This window comes from Triturus cristatus, chromosome 2_2, assembly GCF_964204655.1.
Source record: "Triturus cristatus chromosome 2_2, aTriCri1.1, whole genome shotgun sequence".
Lineage (NCBI taxonomy): Eukaryota > Metazoa > Chordata > Amphibia > Caudata > Salamandridae > Triturus > Triturus cristatus.
Window position 1 is genome coordinate 318,851,054 of NC_140582.1, and position 21,164 is coordinate 318,872,217.

The 21,164-nt window shown below is 42.3% G+C and overlaps 2 protein-coding genes across 2 annotated transcripts in view; both read left to right on the forward strand.

The window, feature by feature from the left end:
* The window catches only part of COL25A1 (collagen type XXV alpha 1 chain), an 898,191-nt gene that overhangs the window by 757,344 nt on the left and 119,683 nt on the right, over nucleotides 1–21,164 (forward strand). Inside the window, exon 17 of the mRNA XM_085641379.1 lies at nucleotides 11,217–11,279. Within this exon, the coding sequence (XP_085497505.1) occupies nucleotides 11,217–11,279 (63 nt within the window). The remainder of the gene's footprint in view (nucleotides 1–11,216; nucleotides 11,280–21,164) is intronic.
* On the forward strand, nucleotides 3,957–8,584 carry LOC146862190 (uncharacterized). The gene is made up of 3 exons (XM_085643392.1): nucleotides 3,957–5,265; nucleotides 5,452–5,573; nucleotides 8,390–8,584. The coding sequence occupies exons 1-3, from the start codon at nucleotides 3,957–3,959 to the stop codon at nucleotides 8,582–8,584; spliced, it is 1,626 nt and encodes a 541-aa protein (XP_085499518.1).

Below are 21,164 nucleotides of genomic sequence, written 5' to 3' on the forward strand. Positions count from 1 at the left end.
TCATGTCGGCAATATGCAGTGCGGATATATAGTCATGGGGACGCAGTTGTTCCGGTTCCTGCACGCCCACAACGCAGTCTGAGATGGAAATGAATGTTCATTAAAACCAGAAAGTCATAGACACCGATTATCAAACGTCCCGAGGCTTATGAATAGAAAATAATTGAATTCCATTCTGGTTCTAGTACTGTATAGCATTATTTTGTGTAAGTAGAGGAATTTTGGAAGAGAGAGAGATACTGGGAACATCCAGACAACAAATGTAGTTTATTTGGCCTTGGCTACTTTTATTTACTTTTGAAATATTTCCATAGGAGAAGAATGCAGAGCCAAACATTGGCCAGATCTTGGTTTAGAGCTGTCATTGCCAGAGAGTTGCACTGATCCTTGGGCCTCACACTGGAGCATATCAAGTTTGAATGCTATTTTGGTTGCAAATGCTTCGCGAGTCACATATCTGGGGTGAATGCCATGTCGCATCCTGAAGTTTGTCTTTTCATGACTTAATATATCCCTCAACCCTTTGACTATGAAATTGTCTCCCCATGGACACAGTACTGCGGGGGTAAAAAAAATCGGGAGCAAAAGCCGCTCACAAGTCTAGAGAAGGAGGACGGGATTTTGTTCTCCATCTGTTTCTTTCTCTATAGATTTTGATGAAAATAATTCCATAAATGTACCCACATGGAATATGGGCTACCACTCAGCAGGACCTGTTTGATGTAGATATGCAGGATGGAATAAGGATTTTTTTTTTCCTTCTTGATTGATAAACCGGCGGCTTATGATTTAGGTTTTTGAAATTGCTTTATTTGAGTCTTCATTATCAGATTAAGACAACTTTCTTCGGTCTTGGGTTGCCTTACGAATTACAAGTTATGTAATTGCAGGATGATTGAGAACATTGTACAACTTTCATTCTTTTTCTTTCTTCTGGCAACATTTTTGATAATTATAAACTGTATCCCAATTTTCCAGAAGTTTTAATTTTCTTGTAAGGAATACAAGCCTATTATCCCTTGAAAACATAGCTTTATGTGAACAATTATTTTAACCAGACTTTTTGTGGTGCCACAAAAAGGCTGCTGCAGATGTAGCCAATGACATGAAAGACAGGAAGGGAGGCAGAAGAGATGCAAGCATTTCAAATTACAATGTATTGTTAAATAAACATGGCAGTCACAATGTACATACTATATACACCAGGCTATTGTCGCTCATGGCACTTCATAAGGAGAAAAAGGGTGTGTCCCTCTATATTACAATGGCAGATTTTCATGATCTCAGAACATTGACTGCCATAATATTGTGAAGGTAAGAAATTTAGGTAAGCATAGATTTATTATGCTTAACACCACATACATGTACCTTGATAATATAAATATATCTTCAACGCACATAGCTATGGAGACTAGTAAATCTATTTTCACATAAGTATACCTACCTTCATAATACAATGGTAGTCAATGTTCTGATCACAATAATTGTGTAGGATTACATTTTTGTTTTCAATATTCTGACATACACTGGTCTAGAGAGATTCAGAGTAACACTGACATGTTTGTGTTGGCCAACATTGCAGCTAATATATTTGGGTGATCTGTGTACGTGCCCAGATGTATTTCGACGTGTTTAATAGTATCATCCATACTGATGATAAACTAACCTCATTCCGGGAATTCTTTACAATTGAGTCACCTGTGTCTTTAAAAGTCAACAGGTGCATTAGAGGCTATGGTGTTTCCATCAGACGGAGGCCATCATCTGAAGACAATTCGAACACAAAAGTGTGCTGGATCTTGTTGGCAATGTTTTCTAGGCCATGCTAAGAGTGATGTTCCGGGACTATAGCATTGTCCTGGTCTGTCTGTGGGGTAAGATATGGAAACCCAAGCTACAGATTCTCTTACATCATAAATGTTGGCCCAGAAGCCTTTATCCCGCCTTTTTCCCCGATGTACAAATGTTGAGTTAGTCAGAATGCGTGTACTACAATGTAGCATAGAAGCAAGGCAACCACTGGCTTGTGGTATCCCAACCAAATAGAACATTGTCAGTAATATCAAAGTTAACAAACTGTGTAGCTGGCAGAAAACGTTATGAGATTGATTTTCCTATTTATGAGTACTACTTGCACATTTATCGGAACCAGCAAAATTCATTACTTTGAAACCCCAACACCTATAACACTGCATGTCTTTGAAGTATTTTTAAGGCATTCTTTGGGTCTGGGTTTTTGGAACACAGTTGTCAGGTATATATATGTGTTATCAATACATAGAGAGGATTTGAGCCCACCCCTTTCAGCCATTGGTTTTCTTTCACCAGCCTCTTTCAGCCATTGGCTTGAGATTTGTCAATCATAATTTGAGTCAGCCCTGTGTGGTATTCATCTCTCACGTAATGTCATTGGCTATTTGGTCGTATCCTTCCACTCTTCATCAAGTGCTTGCTTTGAACTACACGAAGGACTACATCCCAACTATAGCATTCACTGTCCACTCCTGCTAGCTCCTTTCTGCAGGTCTTGTCGTAATACCGGAACTCTGCTTGCTTTAGCACATTAAACTCAGGACTATGAGCTTTGCCAATACTTGTTTCTTTTGGAAACCTCGCCGTCTCCTTTGGCTTCAGTTTTCCGGAACGAGATATTAAGTTGGTTTTAAAACACCATACGTGGTGCACGGTATCGCGGTAGCTCGTTTCAGTCAAATTCACATCACATTTCGAGACGTGAAGAAATGTAATACGGCGAGAATTATCCCCAGTGTTATGAAAAAAAACAATGCTTCCTCTTGACCTCGTAATATCGACCTTAATGAAATCCAGTTTCTGGAAATGATGGGAATGCACTGAAAGATATTTCTGAGTCTTTTTAACCACTGGAGGGAAAAAAAAATATTAGGTTACGTGTTCGCAGCCTTGCACTCGCCCTGTAATTACTGAAGCAGATCGAGTAAAAGTGCTGTAACTTCTCGCACGTGACTGGGGCCCGGCCCGCGCTTGCTGGGGTGCTGGAACGTTCTGAGCCGTCGAGCGCGTGCCCCCTTCAGTGAACGACAACGCGCTTCTGCGCCCGATTGTAGTCTCCAATTCTATGTCAGGACCGGAGGCTCCGATTATGCTTCTCATTTCTTTACTAGAAATTTGCTCAGCAGCCAATCATGTTACAGTAAACTAAAAAACCACAATACCCATGAACCCACTGGGCATCACGTAACAACCATAGAGAATGCATGTATAAATAGTCAGCAAGAGAATATCACATCCTCTTTCTTTGCTGCTCCGCAGCCAGTTAAGTGCATTTTGCTTACTCTAAGCTGTTTTTACTTATGGCAATGTTTTGGTTATTTCTGTTTTGCATGTATTGCTAGCGCTGTGCGCGTTTTCAGTTTGACTTCAATTTTCGCGAGTATTGCTCATTTGTATTGGCGGCGTATGCGCGTTGCAGGGAGCGTGTGTCTACCTCCCCGGTTCGGGCGCTAGGCGCCCGCGCCTCATTATTCACGTGGAGAGGGAGAAAACGGGGCTGAAAGGCTACGCGCGTGTCGCGTAGTTCTTTCTTTTATTAAATTCAGGCGGTCATTACCGCGCATGCGCGGCGGCCATATTTCTTGTTGACAAACATCGTTTCTCTTCAGGAATTCAGCGCGAGAGCAGCGCTTCTTTGCTCATATGCCCACAGCCTGTTTTTACTGCCCCTGTTGACGTCCTGCTGTTTTCTGACACAGTTGGGGCTGGATAATTTTGCATAGGCTCTGCCTAGAGTGGCTATTTATTTTTGTGCTTGGCAAGCCCTCCCTCCACATTCAAATATTTAAATAATTCCAGGTCATTAACCTGGTGTTTGGTCTTGCCTACGGGGTTCTGCCGCTCCCCCTTTATTGTGCTTTGGCATACGTGATTATTTGTTGATATCCTTCCTCTTGTGGGCTTTATTTACACCAGGCACTGCCATGGCTGAATATTTTGAGGAGGATGCTTACTATTACTATGATGATGAAGACGCCTCTGGCTCTATGGAGCAGGATTTGGTAGAGGCTCTTGACATGGGTGTTCAAACGTCCGTGAATAAGGCGCTGGTTCGCGCTATTACACCTTTGAAACGTCATTTGTCCCAATATGCGGTGCAACAGGGTTGGCTACCTACCTCTAAATCTTCTAAAGCTTCAAAATCGTCAAAATCTTCACAGTCCTCCAGGTCTGCTAAATCTTCCAAACTATCCAATCCACATAAATCTGATTTTGTTAAACTGGCCAAGGCCCTTTCTTCTGAACATTCCTATGGTCAGCCTCCCGTGGAGCCTTCGTCCCCTCCAGCTCGTCAGACAGACGATGATAGCACTTCTACTTCTTCCTCCTCGGATCATGGGGTCACTTCTCCTCCTCGTAAGAAGGCCCGGAAGGAACATTTTGTTGATGCGCCATCGCATCCCCAGGTTCTGACCTTTGATCCTTCCGACATCATACATCCTACTTCTTCCTCTTGGCTCCCGTCTCAGGAGGTGGCGGAGTACGTCCAGGCACACATTCGTCAACCTTTTGACAAGGATGTGCGTACCCGTCTCCGTTCTGAATGTCCACGGCCTGATTTAGCAGACAAATTAGCAGACACTCCGGAGGTGGATCCGACTATGGTGACTTATCTTAAGAAATATGCCAAGGACCCCAAGAGAGGCATTGATAGAGCTTGGCGCTCTTGTCAAGATAAGTTATTGGACTTATTGGGACCTCTCACCAAAATTTTGGATTTAGGTTATCAGGCCAAAGAGTCTTCCTCCGCCATTGATCCTGACGACCTCATTGGTTGGGCTCAAAGAGCTGTTTGTCAATTGGGTAATGCCAATTGTGCCATGTCTTCTGAACGCAGACGTTCTATTTTATTAAAATTGGACCCAAAATTGGCTGAGCTCTCCTCATCTGAATCCGGCCCTTTGGCGCAGGGTTTATTGTTTGGACATCCTTTTCTCAAGGAACTTACAAAATTTGTCGCCACTTTCAGTGGTCTGGACAAGGCTCAGGCTTCTATTAGACGGGCTTTTCGCCCGGTTTTTGGAAGGGCCGGACGATATAGGGGACGATCGTTCGGCCGCGGCTTTAACCAATCTAACCAGCGTGGTTTCCAGTCCCACCGTGGTGGAGGTCAGGACCCCAACTCCGCCTCCAACAAGCCTTCCTTCTACCCCTCCCGTAAAGGTCGATACCAATTCCGCAAAGGACGTGCCGGCGGTCAACAGGGAGGACATCACGATTCCTCCGCTTCAGGTGAGTTTGATCTCTGTTACAGAGGTCATGTTGGGGGGCAGGATTCAGTTTTTCCTTCCAAATTGGCTCATGATCTCCAACGATGCATGGGTGTTAGAGACTGTCAAAGGTTTCAGAATAGAGTTTTTCAGTTGCCCAAGTCAACCTTTCCCTCCTTCTCCCTTGATGTTCTCTCTTCACGATCAGGCGATTATTTCCGAGGAAATCGACTCCCTCCTGAGGAAAGGGGCTATTGTCCGGTCTTTTCCTCATCCTCAGGGTTTTTCAAGCAACGTCTTTCTAGTTCAGAAAAAAGGAGGCGGTTCCAGGTTAGTTCTCAACCTGAAAGACTTCAACGGCTGGATTGTCTATCGCCACTTCAAGATGGAGGGCATCCATCTTTTGAGGGATCTTCTTCAGGAAGGGGACTGGATGGTCCGCCTCGATCTGAAGGATGCGTATTTGTCGATTCCCATTTACGGTCCTCATCGCCGATTTCTTCAATTCCAGTGGCAGGGTGTCTGGTACGAGTTCAAAGTTCTCCCGTTCGGCCTCTCGTCAGCACCCTGGTGCTTCACGAAGCTTCTGCGACCTGTGGTAGAGTCACTGCGAGCTCGGGGAGTTCGTCTGATAATTTATCTGGACGACATTCTTATCATGGCTCACTGTCCCCGTCTGTTAATGCTCCATTTGGAATGGTCAATAGATCTCTTACAGTCACTCGGATTTCTAGTGAATCCTCAGAAATCTGTTTTTCACCCCTCGCAGTCGATAGAATTTCTGGGTTTCCTGATCAATTCCCTCTCTTGCCAACTGCTATTGCCCCTTCAGAAGATCAGGTCAATCAAACGGGAGTTGAGATTGATTTTACACAAACAGCTTGTGTCGTTGAGGTCTATAGCTCGGATTGTCGGTCTGTTAGCTTCATCAATTCAGGCCATCTTCCCGGGTCCTCTCCATTATCGGGCGCTTCAGCGACTCAAAATCCGTCATCTCCAGAAAGGCCTCAAGTATTCGGATCAGATTCCTCTGTCAGAGGAAGCGAGGTGGGAGATGTTGTGGTGGTTGGAACACATGGAGTCCTGGAATGGCCGAGCCCTGTTCGGAGTGTCCCCGGAGGTGGTGATAGAATCCGACGCCAGTCGGTGGGGTTGGGGAGCCCGTTGCGGTCCAATCTCCACGGGAGGCCGGTGGTCGTCGGAGGAATTATCTCTCCATATCAATTGCCTGGAACTTCTGGCGGGGTCCTTTGCGATCCGTTGTCTATCTCCTCGCATGACGAATTGTTGCATTCTCCTGCGCATGGACAATGTCTCAGCGGTCCGTTATGTCAACAAACTAGGGGGGACACGTTCCAAGATTCTAGCAGAGATAGCCAAAGATTTTTGGCACTTTTGTCTTCAGAGAAACATCACGGTGATTGCGGAATACCTGCCGGGTCACAGCAATCTGGTGGCAGACTGGAATTCTCGTCACCTTCGAGATTTCAGCGACTGGAGACTTCACCCTCGGGTGTTCAGATTCCTGTCTCGTGTGTGGGGCCCCTGCCAGATCGATCTTTTTGCCTCTCGCCTCAACACTCAACTTCCTCAGTTCTTCAGTTGGCGTCCGGATCCGGAGGCTCTTGCCACGGATGCATTTCTACAGACATGGCCGTCTCTCCTGTGTTACGCCTTTCCCCCGTTTGTCATGATCTCCAGGGTTCTGGCTCGCATGAAATTTTATCGGACGGAGTTGATTCTGATCACCCCTCTCTGGAGGGCTCAGGCTTGGTTCCCGGTTCTTCTGCAGATGTCTTGTGCAGTGCCATTTCTTCTTCCCCAACTGTGGAATCTGTTATTGGATCCCCTCGGCAATCCTCATCCTCTAATAGAGTCGGGTCAACTCTTTCTAGTGGCATGGCGGGTTTCGGGGATCGCTGGCAAGTCTCAGGCCTTTCGGGAGACGCTTCCAGATTTATCAACGACGCTTGGTCTCCCAACACACACAAACGTTATGCAGCCGCATGGAAACGTTGGTGTGATTGGTGCGCTCAACGGGAAGTGGATCCCTCTAATACAGATGTCACTTTGATTGTGAATTTCTTAGCTTCCCTTGCTTCCTCAGGCCTTGCATATCGGACTGTCAACAATTTCCGTTCGGCCATTTCGGCGGGGCATATTCCTATTAATTGTAAACCTGCAGGTGAACATCCTTTGATTTCCAAATTACTCAGAGGTATCAGATTGGTAAAGCCTCCTTGTCCTAAGTATGTTGCATTGTGGGATGTGTCTATTGTCTTACGTTTCTTGGAGGCTTGGCCTGCCAACGATTCTTTATCCCGCAAACAATTATCAGCTAAGTTAACTATGCTTTTATGTCTAGTTTCTTGCAAACGTGTGTCGGATGTTCGCGCGCTAGATCTTGCAGGTCGTACTTTTTCTCCGGAAGGGGTTACTTTTTCCATTTCCAGACGTACTAAGTGTAATACTGCTTCAGTCACTTACCCACGTTTTCCCAATAATCCAAAACTCTGTGTAGTGCAATGCATTAAGGATTATGAGGTAAGTACTGCTCAATTTCGACAAGATATGCATGGTCAATTGTTGATTGCGTTGCAAAAACCCTTTCGCCCTGTGACCCCGGCTACTTTAGCCAGATGGGTCAGATGGTTAATGAGTGAAGCAGGTATTGATGTTACTGTTTTTGGTGCACATTCAACTCGTGGAGCTATGGCTTCCAAGGCTTTTTCTATGGGTGTGACCTTAATAGATATTATGAAAGCAGCTGATTGGTCAACTGATTCTATGTTTAAAACTTTTTATTATAAGCCTATTCTGGATATTGCTTCTGTTGTGGTGGCTCAGCTTTGAACAAGCATAATCGGAGCCTCCGGTCCTGACATAGAATTCAAAATTTGCGAACATACGTGACAAGAATTTTCAATTCTATTAAGGACACGGAGGCGAGGATTATCCCACCCATTTTTTCTGTCATGTATTTTGCACACATACCTTTGCATATAAGACTTTTCAATTATATATTTTCGGATATATTGATCTGGTATATTTGGATAAATTCCTTGTTTTTTCTCTTCCCTCCCTAAGTATCCTATGCTTTTTCTTGCATTTCGGAATGGTGTATTACGACTTTATATCTTTTTCAGGTTCTGATCCAAAGTGAGCTGCGCTCCTCTCCTTTTGTCTTGGATTATCTTTCGGACGCTTGCTGGTTCCAGTTTTCGGATGTCGATTCAAGCATCAAATCAACTGTTCCATCCTGTTGGTCTTCACTTGCAGTGTTCAAGCTCCAAGTTTTTCTCCAAGCCCCTTCCAGTTGTTGCACTTTTTCCTTCTTCTGACTGTTGCTATCTACCAAAGAAAGAGGATGTGATATTCTCTTGCTGACTATTTATACATGCATTCTCTATGGTTGTTACGTGATGCCCAGTGGGTTCATGGGTATTGTGGTTTTTTAGTTTACTGTAACATGATTGGCTGCTGAGCAAATTTCTAGTAAAGAAATGAGAAGCATAATCCTCGCCTCCGTGTCCTTAATAGAATTGAAAATTCTTGTCACGTATGTTCGCAAATTTTGAACTCTCACGTGTAGTGCGGGTAATTATCTCAAATACGTCACGTTTTTGATATGCCCGATGTTGTAACCTGGCCACAAACAGCGACATCCACAAAATATTTGATTTCACTTGCCTTCCTTCGTCCCCAGTTTTATTTATTTGTTCTTGTTTTTTCCTCGATTGTCTTGGTTCTCCACTCTTGTGTTGTCTCCCTTCCAGCCACCTAACCTCTTCCGATCCCTCCCCCTCCCTCTCTCTCACTGCCTTTTCTCTGTCATTCTCTCACAGTCCTTTTCTCATGCTATCTCTCTTTGCCTCCCTCAGAGTCTTTCTCTGTTTCCCCATTAGTCTGTGTCTCCATTTCTATCGCTTTATCTTTTTACTCTCTTTGCTCTTTGCTCTCTGCTTCACTTCTCTCCTTCTTTCTCTCCCTCTCTCTTACTGTCTCCTTGCCCATCCATCCATCCATCCATCCATCCATCCATCCATCCATCCATCCATCCATCCATCTATCTATCTATCTATCTATCTATCTATCTATCTATCTATCTATCTATCTATCTATCTATCTATCTATCTATCTATCTATCTATCTATCTATCTATCTATCTATCTATCTATCTATCTATCTATCTATCTCTTCCCCCTCCCTCTGATTGTCTTTCTCCTCTCTCGTTTTTAAGTTCGACATGCCTCTTTCCTTACCTTTTCCCGTTGGTTGCTGTGTTTTGTTTTTGCCTGCATGCTAATCCGGTTTTGGGAACTGTTGCTCCCTCCTGCAGTACATGTCGCTGAGACACGCGGGAGATAAGGGCTGCCACTAACAGCGAGGGTTTCAACTTGTGTTTGTGCATAAATTCACTCAACTACCTCTGATTGGCACTTGTTGGCATTCACCGTTTTCTTCTTGCTTAACACACTCTTTCACCGCCACCATCACCGTCGCGTAGTCTACGCTGTAAGAGTGCTGTAGCCAGTGAATTGCATGGACAAAATAGGGGTTGACACATGAATTCAAGGATAAAGTCGTGAACTTCATATACATATATTCCTACATTATTACGTTTTTGCTAATTCATGTAAACAAAACTATGGGGCATATCAACAAGGGGTGGCGATAATATTATCGCCACTTTAGAGCCCGTTTTTGGGGCGAAAGCGGCGATAATATTATCGCATTATCAACAAGGACACACTAGCGCGTGTCTCCTGGCAATAGCGCCCCTTGTCAGCATGCCTCCCATCACATCGCTAATGAGATGCAAAGGAGGCGTGCCTGACAAGACTCCCTTGGGAAAATATCGCTAACCCAGCTTCATCATATTGACAACGAGGGTTAGCGATATTTAAAATCACGTTAAGTATGCCTTAACGCAGGAATTTAACGTCTGTTAAATTCCTGACTAAGGCATACCTAACATGGGGTGTGGATTGTGTGGCTAAGACCACAGACCCCTATCATCTAGGATATCGCCGTTTTCCACCATGGAAAACGGCGATATCCACACTATCTCTGGAATTTTTATCGCCTCTGCGATGGCCGTTGTTGATAACGCGCTAACCGGGCAATACATTCCAGAGATAGCCGGCGATAAATATGCAAGCGCTAAGCGCGCTTTGCGATATTTATCGCTGGCCCTTGATAATATGCCCCTATGGCTCGTGCAAAATTGAATCACGTGCATTAGGGACTTAAATACATTTTCATAATTCTAGGGTTACTTAATGTGTGCTATTGACTTCATTACAAATTTACCGTTAATTTGGTGCACTATTAAACAGGTGCAATATTACTGCACAATCTGAATTCCACACCTTGGAATTGGGGACTAAGCAGTAATGCCGCTTATTTTCCCGTGTTGCCAGCCACATAACCCAGAATGTACAGTGTTTTTCCCGTAAAAAATCCCCAAGGGTTTACCTGACAAAATTTGTGCAGAGAAAAAGAGTGGGATCAATAAACAAGTTCTAACGATTAGAGCACAAACTCCAGTTTGTGCCCAAATCAGTAATATAGAAACTTCTGCAATAGTTTGTGCCCAAATGAAGAACAGGGCACTTATGTGCTGGACTTTAAATGTGCGTATATTCTAAAACAAGCTATTTCATAGATTGGCTACCTAATGTAAAAATGTTATATGAAAAAAATCATACTTTTTTTGTACAAAGGTTATATTCAGAATTTGTTGGGACAAAAGCCCAGAGTTTCTTTCACACTATGCGAATGAATGTGGCATGTGAAAGCAGAAGGTCTGTTATAATATTAGATGTGTGAGCATTCGCTCATTATTCTGTCCATGAGCAGAGCAGACACAATCCTTTGCAGGCCAGGACCTATCAGAAGAAAGTTCTTTTTATAGCACTGTACTGTACTATTTAAAACTGAATTTTTGCCTTTTGTGTTTATCTTTTTAAGGGCGAGCCGGGGTTCCTCGGTCCACAGGGAGAGCCTGGGTTGCCAGGGTTACCAGGAACAAAGGTATGCGCTATATTCTCCTACAATTTATTTCTGTTTCATCCTCTGTTTGGGGCGACTTCCGTCTTAGACACCTCTGCTGTGCCATTCTTCCTGACTTCCTTCATCATTTGCAGTACAGTAGATCATAGATTCGCTTCCCCTTTTCTGAGCAGGCCTACCTGACTGATGGTTCATGCCATCCCTCCAGTAGTACAGCAGAGGGTGGCGGGATGGAATACCCAAAAAGGAGTGCAATTAAGTGCAGTAGCAAGAGACCCTTCTGGAGAGTGAATACTATATAAAAGTGGTGACTAGGCCTTGGAGAAATTTAAAGTAATTTTGGGGATTTCACATTACGCTTGTCACACAAAATTCCTGAAATAATGCCATCATGCCACAATGCGTTTTTATGTCTCAGTTCACAGAAAATTATAGCACAGGAGTGCAGGAACAAGGCAGACAACCTAAAAAGCAAGTGACTGTTGTTTGCAGCAGTCGTGTTTTTCGCAGGTTTTTTTGTGTGCAAAATGCGTTCTTTGTGTCTTGTAATTTTCCCGAAATTCGACGTAATTACAAAACAGCAAATTGCTTGAATTTCACACACCAATCCATACTGTTTGATGAAATGACCATTGGGGCCCACTGCCTGGACTGTCTAACTTATGCTAGCCAGTTTCCAAAGGTAAGATTTATGGGTACTGTATTATTTTAAGTTACTACCTTCTTGAGTGGAAAACACAGATTTGGAGTGCTTTTTGTATGGGCTTTGCAAGCTGATATTATGGAAGTGTCCTCACATCAACGTCTGTAATATAGGTTGTGCCAATGCACAATCCCTGAGGGGTGCTCACTCATTTGCATTGCCACAGCACATTTTTGCGTTACAGAGTTTGCACCCAGACAAACAAACCTGCCTGAAGCAGACTCATACCTATGCCACCCAGGCAGATGTTTATATTTTGCACCCTCTTTGAAGAGGCCTTTAGGGCTTTTGGAGTCAGCATAAAGGGTACTTGGGTGGGCCACCTGGGAGCCCTAGTCTCCAGCCAAGATCCATATCAGGTATACCTGCCCTTGAGAGGGAGCACAGTTGTCTGTTCATGGGTGGGTGAAGAGTTTCCACCATCTGCCACTGCCTTGAATGTTGGGGACTCTCTGGGCACACTCTGTGAGCATCACTTACTCTAGCATTTGACAACGCCGAGCCCACCTGCTTTCAAAGTAATCTTATACTTGAGACTCACTCACAACACCATCACGTTCAATTTGCAGTTTAATTTACCCAGCAATAGCACCTTCCACTTACTCCGATTCTCATCCCGTACATCTCACTGCCAAGATCACCAGTATCAGAGACTCCCACACCACTTTACTTTCTAAGCTCCCTCTCCTTCCTTCTCCCCCACAACACCAAATGCACTTAATTGCTCTCTCTCGGTTTTCTACTACTTCACCTGCAGAGTTTATCTATATGTTCAAAAGCAAGAATCTAACATGCCCATCTTTGGAGCTCCTCCATCCAGAAGGCTCTTTCTTCCAAGGTCTTTTTCTATCTAGAATCTGTTTTATCACTCCCTCTTACCTGGAACTAATGCACAATGCTTCACATCGGCTGTTATAGCACCCCTACAAAAAAGTCCCACAGCTAACCCTTTATCTACTATCACAACTTTGTTTCTTCTCCAAGATACTGGAATTCCTAGGATTCAACTGCCTTGCTATATATCTATCTTCCAGAAACCTACTCAGTCCCTTCAAGTTGAGCTTTCATGCCCACCATTCTACTGAAAATCCAATTTATTGAGAACTTTATTGCTTCTGTTCACCTTGTTGTTTCTGTTCAATGTATTCACTTACATTCCGCCCTCATTCTACCTGATCTATCTGCAGCTTTTAGCTCTTCAGATGTCCCCATATTACTTTCCTTCCTTCATTCTTTTAGTATCGGGGGCGTTGTTTTGTAATAGATCTGCTCATATCCCTCAGACCACTCCTTTCAATTGACGTGGGACTCAAAAGGTTCCCCTTCCAGGTAACGACCAATCAGACTCCCTCCAAAGTTCTGTGCTAGCGCACCTCCAATTCTTTTTATAATTGTAAATAAAGTACATTGAGTAACTTTGAAACATTATACAGCTTACTGACCAGAACTTTTCCAAAAGCCTTAAAATTGTGTTTCAGAACCCATCTTCTTTCAGACATTTTGAATTTGGGAGGCAAGTGCAGTTCCACCATGATCCCTCCCAATCTAAACGTCTATGCTTACATGTTATTAGCTAGTTCAAGAAGTCTCTGCAGATCTATACTTAAAGGAAAGTATCTACTTCTAGTCTTTTCTACTTTTGATCACCTTTATCAAATGTATGGCACAATTACAATAAAAACTACACCCTTTCAGATTTAATCTCAGATAGATTATTAGGTATTTGGTTTACTAACTTTTTTATTGCAGTTTTACACTGGCAGAGTTTCCTCTGCCACACACAAACACACACACGTATTTCCCCTAATTTTCCATCCTTCTCTTATCATTGTTACATGTATATTTTAACAATTATTTTCTCCTGTGTGTCCCTGCCTTACCCTGCAATATATAGTGCTTTCTACTTTCCACTGCACAATATAATACTCTTAATATTATTTGGTTAATTTATTTTTTCTTGATAATTTATACTAGCCGTGTTTACCTTTTACACGTATTTGTGCAAGAAGTTGTAATAGTTCATAAATATTTTTATTAAAAGCACGCTAAACCATTGCAAAGAAATCTTTTTATTATCATTATTCTGGAAAACGTATGCTCAGCAGTGGTTGATTTCTTCTATAGATTCAGGTTCCAAATAAGAGCCTTGGATTCTCGTTCTCACATTATTTGATATTCGTGGTCCCACTGTTCATTCAGTGGCAGCAGTTATCAAGGAACAATCTGAAATTGCAATTAATTCAATTACACCTGATGGTCTCTCTAGCTCTTTGGAGGCCATAACAAATGTCCACATGAGCAGCTTCAGGGTCTTTTGCTCAGATGAGTTAATCTCATATGTCCATGATGTTGCCACCTCAACCTATCTCATTGCACCTAAAAGTACATCAGATTTTTCATACAAGCCAAACTACTCTGCATTCCATTGTATAGCACTGCTCGGAAGAGCCTGTTTTCACTGGTCCCTAACCCAATGAAACAATGTTAAATTCTGTGCCTACTGTGTAAGGCTACCTGCATCAGTCTTTCTTTATTAGTGATCCCTGCAGTGAACCTGGTTTGTATCTTGACACAGCCATGTTTTGTTATTATACAATAATTGTGCACTTTGCCTCCTTCTTGCAATTAGTATCTATCTTAATTTCACAAATGCTGACGTTAAAAAACGCTAAAATGCCTACTACCGTTTGTGCTGCATCAAACACAGAGTGTATTGTCTTCTCCATTTAGCAATATTTCAGTTCCTCAAACAAGGATCTACATTCAAGTAAAATGCATCTCTTGTAAAAAAACACAACACTGAACTTTCTGCCAACCCAAATATGTCCTAACTCTATTACATTAACATAATTTTCTAGCCCATTTTCACTTATTGGGAAAATGTATTAATTAGTTTTGAATTCATACCATTTTATTTCCAGTAGTCACCAAACCTCCATTCTTTTGATTTTATGTTTAATTCTGGATTGACAGCAGAACTCTCTGCCCACCTTTTATTATCATTGATTGAAAATATGCCTCACATGGGCACTGTCTCCTGCCACAGGAAGATTTCTCCCTTACATTGGCTATTTGGGTTATAATTCACTCGCTAATCTTGTGCTTGCATTGCATTCCACGAGGGTCTATTATACATCCCAAATTACACTGAATCAGCATGTGTTGATTTCACATAAACTCGCTGTATACTGAAAACAATAGGGCTGTTATTTGTTTGCTCCAGTACTCCTTTTTATTATGTTTTAATCTGGACTTAAAATGCCAGCTAGACTGATTGGCTTTGCCAATACTTGTTCTATTGGTGTAACTTGTTTTCCCCCACAAGCCTGGAACTCCCTATGCACACTGACCCCTTCTACCATCCCCACTCTCCTGTTTTCTTCCTGGACTGCTATAGAATCTGGTTGTCCATCAGCCCTCCCCAGTCTCCTCTTACTCTAAGATTTAAATTCTAGGCACAACCTAATGGTAAGTTAGTGGAGGAAAGAAAATGGCTCTCCTCTCCTAGTTGCAGTTTTTGCACGTATGTCACACATTTTACAAACTCTTCAGGGAGAGGAAAAAAGAGGGGAGAAGGGGTCAGGGGAGAGAGCCCGCGTGGCACTCACAAGACAATGTCATTTTGTTAAGAAAAATTAGGCAACCTCTGCAAACTAAGGAGAGGCAAATAAGGTACGAAAAAGTAATAAAATCTTTTTACACCTGTAAAAATTAAATGGATATACACAGCACAAACAAGTTAGAGAGGAGCAATCCGCAAAACTTTTAGACATATAGGACCCTATTTATAAAGGTAAATTTGTATAGGTAGATTTAATTTGCAAACGTATTCTTGCACTTAGGTATAAATCTACATTTTTATGCTAGACAGCATTTCCTAGTGTAGATTTACACTGAAGAATAGACTTGAATGGCACCACCTTTCTCTGTGGTGGGTGGGTGGGAGATGCTGAAGAGTACATTTACATGTTTGAAGTTATTATTATTAAAGTTTCACACATACACAGAGATCTCCACCACTGGGGAAGAGCTCCCTATGGGATAGTATAGGGAAAATGAATAACATTTATTAATTTGGTAAAACAAAAAAAACATATTTGAATTTAAAATAAAATTGTAAATTAACTTAAAATAATGATTAATACCCTAAAATAATTATATAAAATGTTGCAGCTGTTTTCTTCAAATAATATTTTTATTAAATGTTTAAATAATTATAATACAATAATTTATTTCATAAATATTTTTTTAATGAAATGTAGACACAATCTCAGCCACACTAGCATATTAATATTTAATTGATACATACTACATTTAATTAAAAGTAATTTAATTAATTCAAATATTTGTATTTTTCTGAATAAATGTTTAATTTAAAAAGTATTTATAAATCACTACTTGTTATTTTTCTATTATAAATTGCTTAATATACTATAACTTTTTAACAATACCAAAATTAAATAATGCAATTAATTTTACATTCTTTTTATGGGGGTTCAATTTAAGTCCCTGCATCATTATTTTCCATGGGAGTGTCTTGCAGTACCAGTGAGTGACCATATATGGTGCTAGACGCACTCCGAGGATGGGCTGGAGTACATTTACGCCTATTTTGTGGCATTTTGGGACGCAGTAAATTTAGAAGTGCAGTTTGTGAATAGCAAGAGGCCTACTCATGTGTGGGTATCCATCCATACCACTCCCTAAACCACTCCTTACTTCTCCCTAAGCTCCTCCCATTTTGTAATGTGTTTTTCCCATTTTTCAACCACTGCCCTTTTTTCCTCCCATATTTGCTACACAAACATATACTTAGGTGTGCAGTGATCTCCACCACCCACAAGGAAAAGATAGGAGAGTTTTGAGGGACCGAACACCATCCCTAGGTTAGTGAATAGCACTTTGAAGTATGTGAAGTTGTACTGCAGTTAGTAGTACTTCATGTGCTACAAGGTGTAGTTTGTGAATAGGTCCCATAGAATTTAGAAAATGTGTGACAATTAACTTTTTGCGCACAAATAAAGTTAATACAATATGGTAAGTCATCACATAGCATGTCAGACCTTAATCTTTCAGTGTGGGTGATTGTTAGCTTTCGGTCTGGTAATACTCCAAAATAAAAGCATGTGTTCACAAAAACTATAGACTCACCACCTCAGACAAAGTTCGAATGTATTTGTTCATCTGCCTGCTAATTTGTGTAAGGGTTTCTTATATTATGTATTTTAAGATTGTGTTTTTATTTTTTGCTTGATGATGAAAGGTATATAATGTTATGTTATGTGAACAGGAAGTGCAGATCATGGTGGGCAACAGAGCACAGAACAAATGTTCCAAATACATTTGAAAAGCCTGAGGTGTGCTAACATGCATTGACTATCACAGAGTACCCTTTAATTCCTTCATAATTGTCCCAAACAATAATTTGAAAAAGATATAGAAGCACGGTTCACAGCAGGACATAAAAAGTGAAAAAATGAAAAGAAAACATCCGTGGGCCCCTATTTTAATATTTAATAACCACACTCTGTTTATACACAGATTTGATGTGGAGGCATGAATAAATCACTGACAGTAATAGATGGACCATTCAAGAGAAATTACAGGCCATTAGTCATGTTTAGCCGGAGCCCATCTGTGTTGTGTTTGGCTTGACAACAGTGCTCTAAGTGATTAGAAGGTGGGTTGCAGACAGAGAGATTATAGGCGAATCTAGCATGAAGAAAGCACCGTGGCATGCACTCTGCTGGTAGATTCATCACAATAACTCAGCCATACCAAAGGCCCCCACACATTGTGATTGCACTGTGTTGCTGCTTGGGGGCCTTCCCTTTCACTGAACTTTCCTAACAGCCAGTTGCTACTCCACACCTGTATCCATACATGTGCAGAGGTACAACGGACTGGCGGGCTGGGGCTGAGATGACGCACACTGCCTCTCTCGTACCTCCATCATCATTGTCTACATGTTCCCTACCTTTTACCCCATGCTACCATGGTGAATTCTGCACAGTGAGTATATTGTAGTATTTTTACCACTTTCCCACGTCAAGGGCTTTAAAATGTCCCAGACTGCTAAAAAATACCTTGGAAGATGAATGTGCTCTCCACTGGCATATGCAAAAGACACAATTGATGGACGGAATGCTGAACAATGCAAACATTCACCCCCAGTCAAAAAGATCTGAGTTTAATCCATCATTCTTTTGCTCACCACACCACCCAAGTTTGGACTCAGCCATATGCAAATCAGTCTTGTGGGAACAGTCCAGCCCAACTGCCAAGCCAGGTCCTCCCTGGACCGGAAACAAGCATCCTGGGACTGGTTTTAGGGCATCACCCTTCATCAGCCAGGTTAGCTTGAATCCAGTGTTGTAGTAAGCACGGGACCCACATCTGCATTCTGTCCATCAATTTGTTCTTTTTGCATTTATCACCCCGAGTGGGACGTGTATGCCCAGACATGGGTCCAGTGCTCTCCATGCCACTGGAGTCAAGCTATCCTGGCTGATGAGGGCTCGAAGGCCGAAACCGGCCTAGGATGCTGGTTTCCAGTCCAGGGAGGACCTGGCCTGGCAGTTCGGGCTGGACTATTCCCATTGGGCGCAGGGTCAAGACTGATTTGCATATGGCTGGGTCCAAACTGGAATGGCATGGTGAGCAAAAAACGATGGATTTAGGCCCAGATCTCTGTATTGGGGCGAATGTATGACATTGTTCTACATTCTGTCCATCATTTGTTCTTTTTGCATTTGTCACCCCGAGTGGGACGGGTATGCCCAGATGTGTGTCCCGTGCTCTCCATCCCACTGGAGTCAAGCTATCCTGGCTGATGAGGGCTGAAAGCCCGAAACAGGTCCTAGGATGCTTGTTTCCAGTCCAGGGAGGACCTGGCCTGGCAGTTCGGGCTGGACTGTTCCCATTGAGGACAGGGTCAAGACTGATTTGCATATGGCTGGGTACAAACTGGAATGGCATGGTGAGCAAAAAAACGATGGATTTAGGCCCAGATCTCTGTACTGGGGTGAATGTATGACATTGTTCTGCATTCTGTCCATCAATTGTTTTTTTAGCATCTCTACAGGCATGGCATTGGTGTGTCCCAACGTTTGGTTGATCATCATATGTTCACAAATCAGTCTCATGGGCCCTGCAAGTGTCCTTTCAGTCAATCACAAGATGGGATCCATGCTAGGTTGATCATGTGTTCTGTATTATTGAACCACTTCCAGTTTTCAGCAGAGTAGAAATGTGGGTCAGTGAATAGCTTTGTTCATGTGAAGCTTGGTGATGGCTCGGGTCAGGGCAGAACCATCTTATATTAACCCCCTCTACTCCAAACAAATCAGATCTGCCTAACATGTTACATATATCACATTAGTGGCCCCTTTCCCATGCAAAATACTTGAACCCAATTGTATTTTCAAAGAATTTGTGGACAAGCCATTGATGTATTTTGGCACATTTCATCAATTAAGAATCAGACATCTTAGGTTCCGATTTAGAGTGTAGTGGACAAGGTACTTTGTCCCGGTGGACGGAGCATCTTGTCTTCCAAATTCTCAGGCCGCCTGCCCGCTTAAAGTTGGGAGGACTGCCAGGTTTATGTCAGAGGGCTTATTCTTACTGTCCTTCGTGAGTGACAGTAAGAATAGAACAAGCAATGCCAAAGTCAATAGGTCTCCCCTATGGGGGAGCTTTTGGCTTGGCAATAGGGTGGGAATGGGCAACTCAATGAGTAACGCTGAGGGTGGATAATGGGGTATTTTAAAAAGTGCTATTAACTGGCCAGCGCTGGCCACTTCATATTGCTTTTTTCCCTTCTGTCTGGAGAATAAACAGAGACGGTATGGGCAAGAAACAGGGAAAGGAGGGCAGAGGGGAGAAGAAACAGGGAGAGGTTAAGAAGAAACAGGGAAGGGGTGGGGAGAAGGTAAAAAAAACAGCGATATGACGCAGCCAGCGTTGACCACGCCGTTGCACTTTTTTCAGAAGAAATAGTACCAGAGTCACAGTCTGAGCAGCTGATGACCTGCAGAGGTATGCCAATCAAGCATAATTAATCTGTTGTTGGCCCGTGTGCCATATAAACAAAAGAAAGTGATGCATTGCAAGTGCTGCACAATTAGAAGGCAGCAAAAAAAAGCAACTATGATGTTAATGAATGGTAAGCAATGGGCGGTTTCCAAGCCTGTTACTAAACATAATTGTCTCGCAAGCGAGAGTGCATTCGCTAGTGGAGGCTGACACAGGTGAGACCTAAAAATGACCTCCACACCATGGGAGAAACTCTTGTGGTGTTGGGGGCCATTAGTTTTTTTCTTATCCAACTCCCAACTCCTGCTTTGGGGGTTAGGTTAAACTTTTAAATGATTGCTGTAAGAATCAGTTACCAATGATGGAAGCCCACCAAACATTTAAAGGGCTTCATATGAAAAACCATGACTGGTTCAAATAATCCTACAGAGTTAATTAATAGGCCAGTTACAAACTTTAAATTTGGTGGGAGGAGTAAAGGTCGGGTGGCCGACGTATAGTCCTTCGCCACCCTGACTGCCTTTACTCCATCCTCCAAACTCTGAATAGGGCCCTTAATTTTTTCTCCTTTGCATTTAATAACTCAAATAATTTGGCAGTGATTCATTTTAAGCTATTATAGAAAATCAGTTTAATTTATTTCCAGCCATTTTATTTTAGTATGTTCAAGGCATTGATGGATGAACACAGCCAGGGGGCACATAGCAGTCTATCCACAGCATTTGACACAGTTGATCACACATCATTCTGTTTGACCATTTCTCTGAAATTGGAGTGAATGGGCAAGTGCATAATTGGATGTATTAATTTCTATCAAAGCATTCTCAGCAGGTAATTTACCTGCTCGCCTCAACTCAAAAGACACTCTCCTGTGGAGTGACTTTTGAGCACTACTTCATGTAATATATTCTAGTTTGGGCCTTCAATTTTTCACAAAGGCAAATGACAGAGAGATTGAGAAAAGCATAAATTAAGCATTTTTTTCTATATTTTTGAAGTGTGCTGGAAACAGATATTTCAGTAGGATCAAAACACTTTACTTGGTGATGTGCCATTAATACATATTCACTGAAACCCAAATACACACATTTTCATTTTTGTGGAAAACAGTTTTCTCAGCAAAACTATATGTCTGTGTAAATGTAGTACCCATTTTAATGAAAAAA

Bases quoted from the DNA above. Each gene is read 5' to 3' on its own strand.
- LOC146862190 (XM_085643392.1), top strand. From the start codon at position 3,957: ATGGCTGAATATTTTGAGGAGGATGCTTACTATTACTATGATGATGAA. The intron at 5,266-5,451 runs GTGAGTTTGATC...CTTCACGATCAG, and splicing joins TCACGATTCCTCCGCTTCAG to GCGATTATTTCCGAGGAAAT. The intron at 5,574-8,389 runs GTTAGTTCTCAA...TATCTTTTTCAG, and splicing joins AAAAAAGGAGGCGGTTCCAG to GTTCTGATCCAAAGTGAGCT.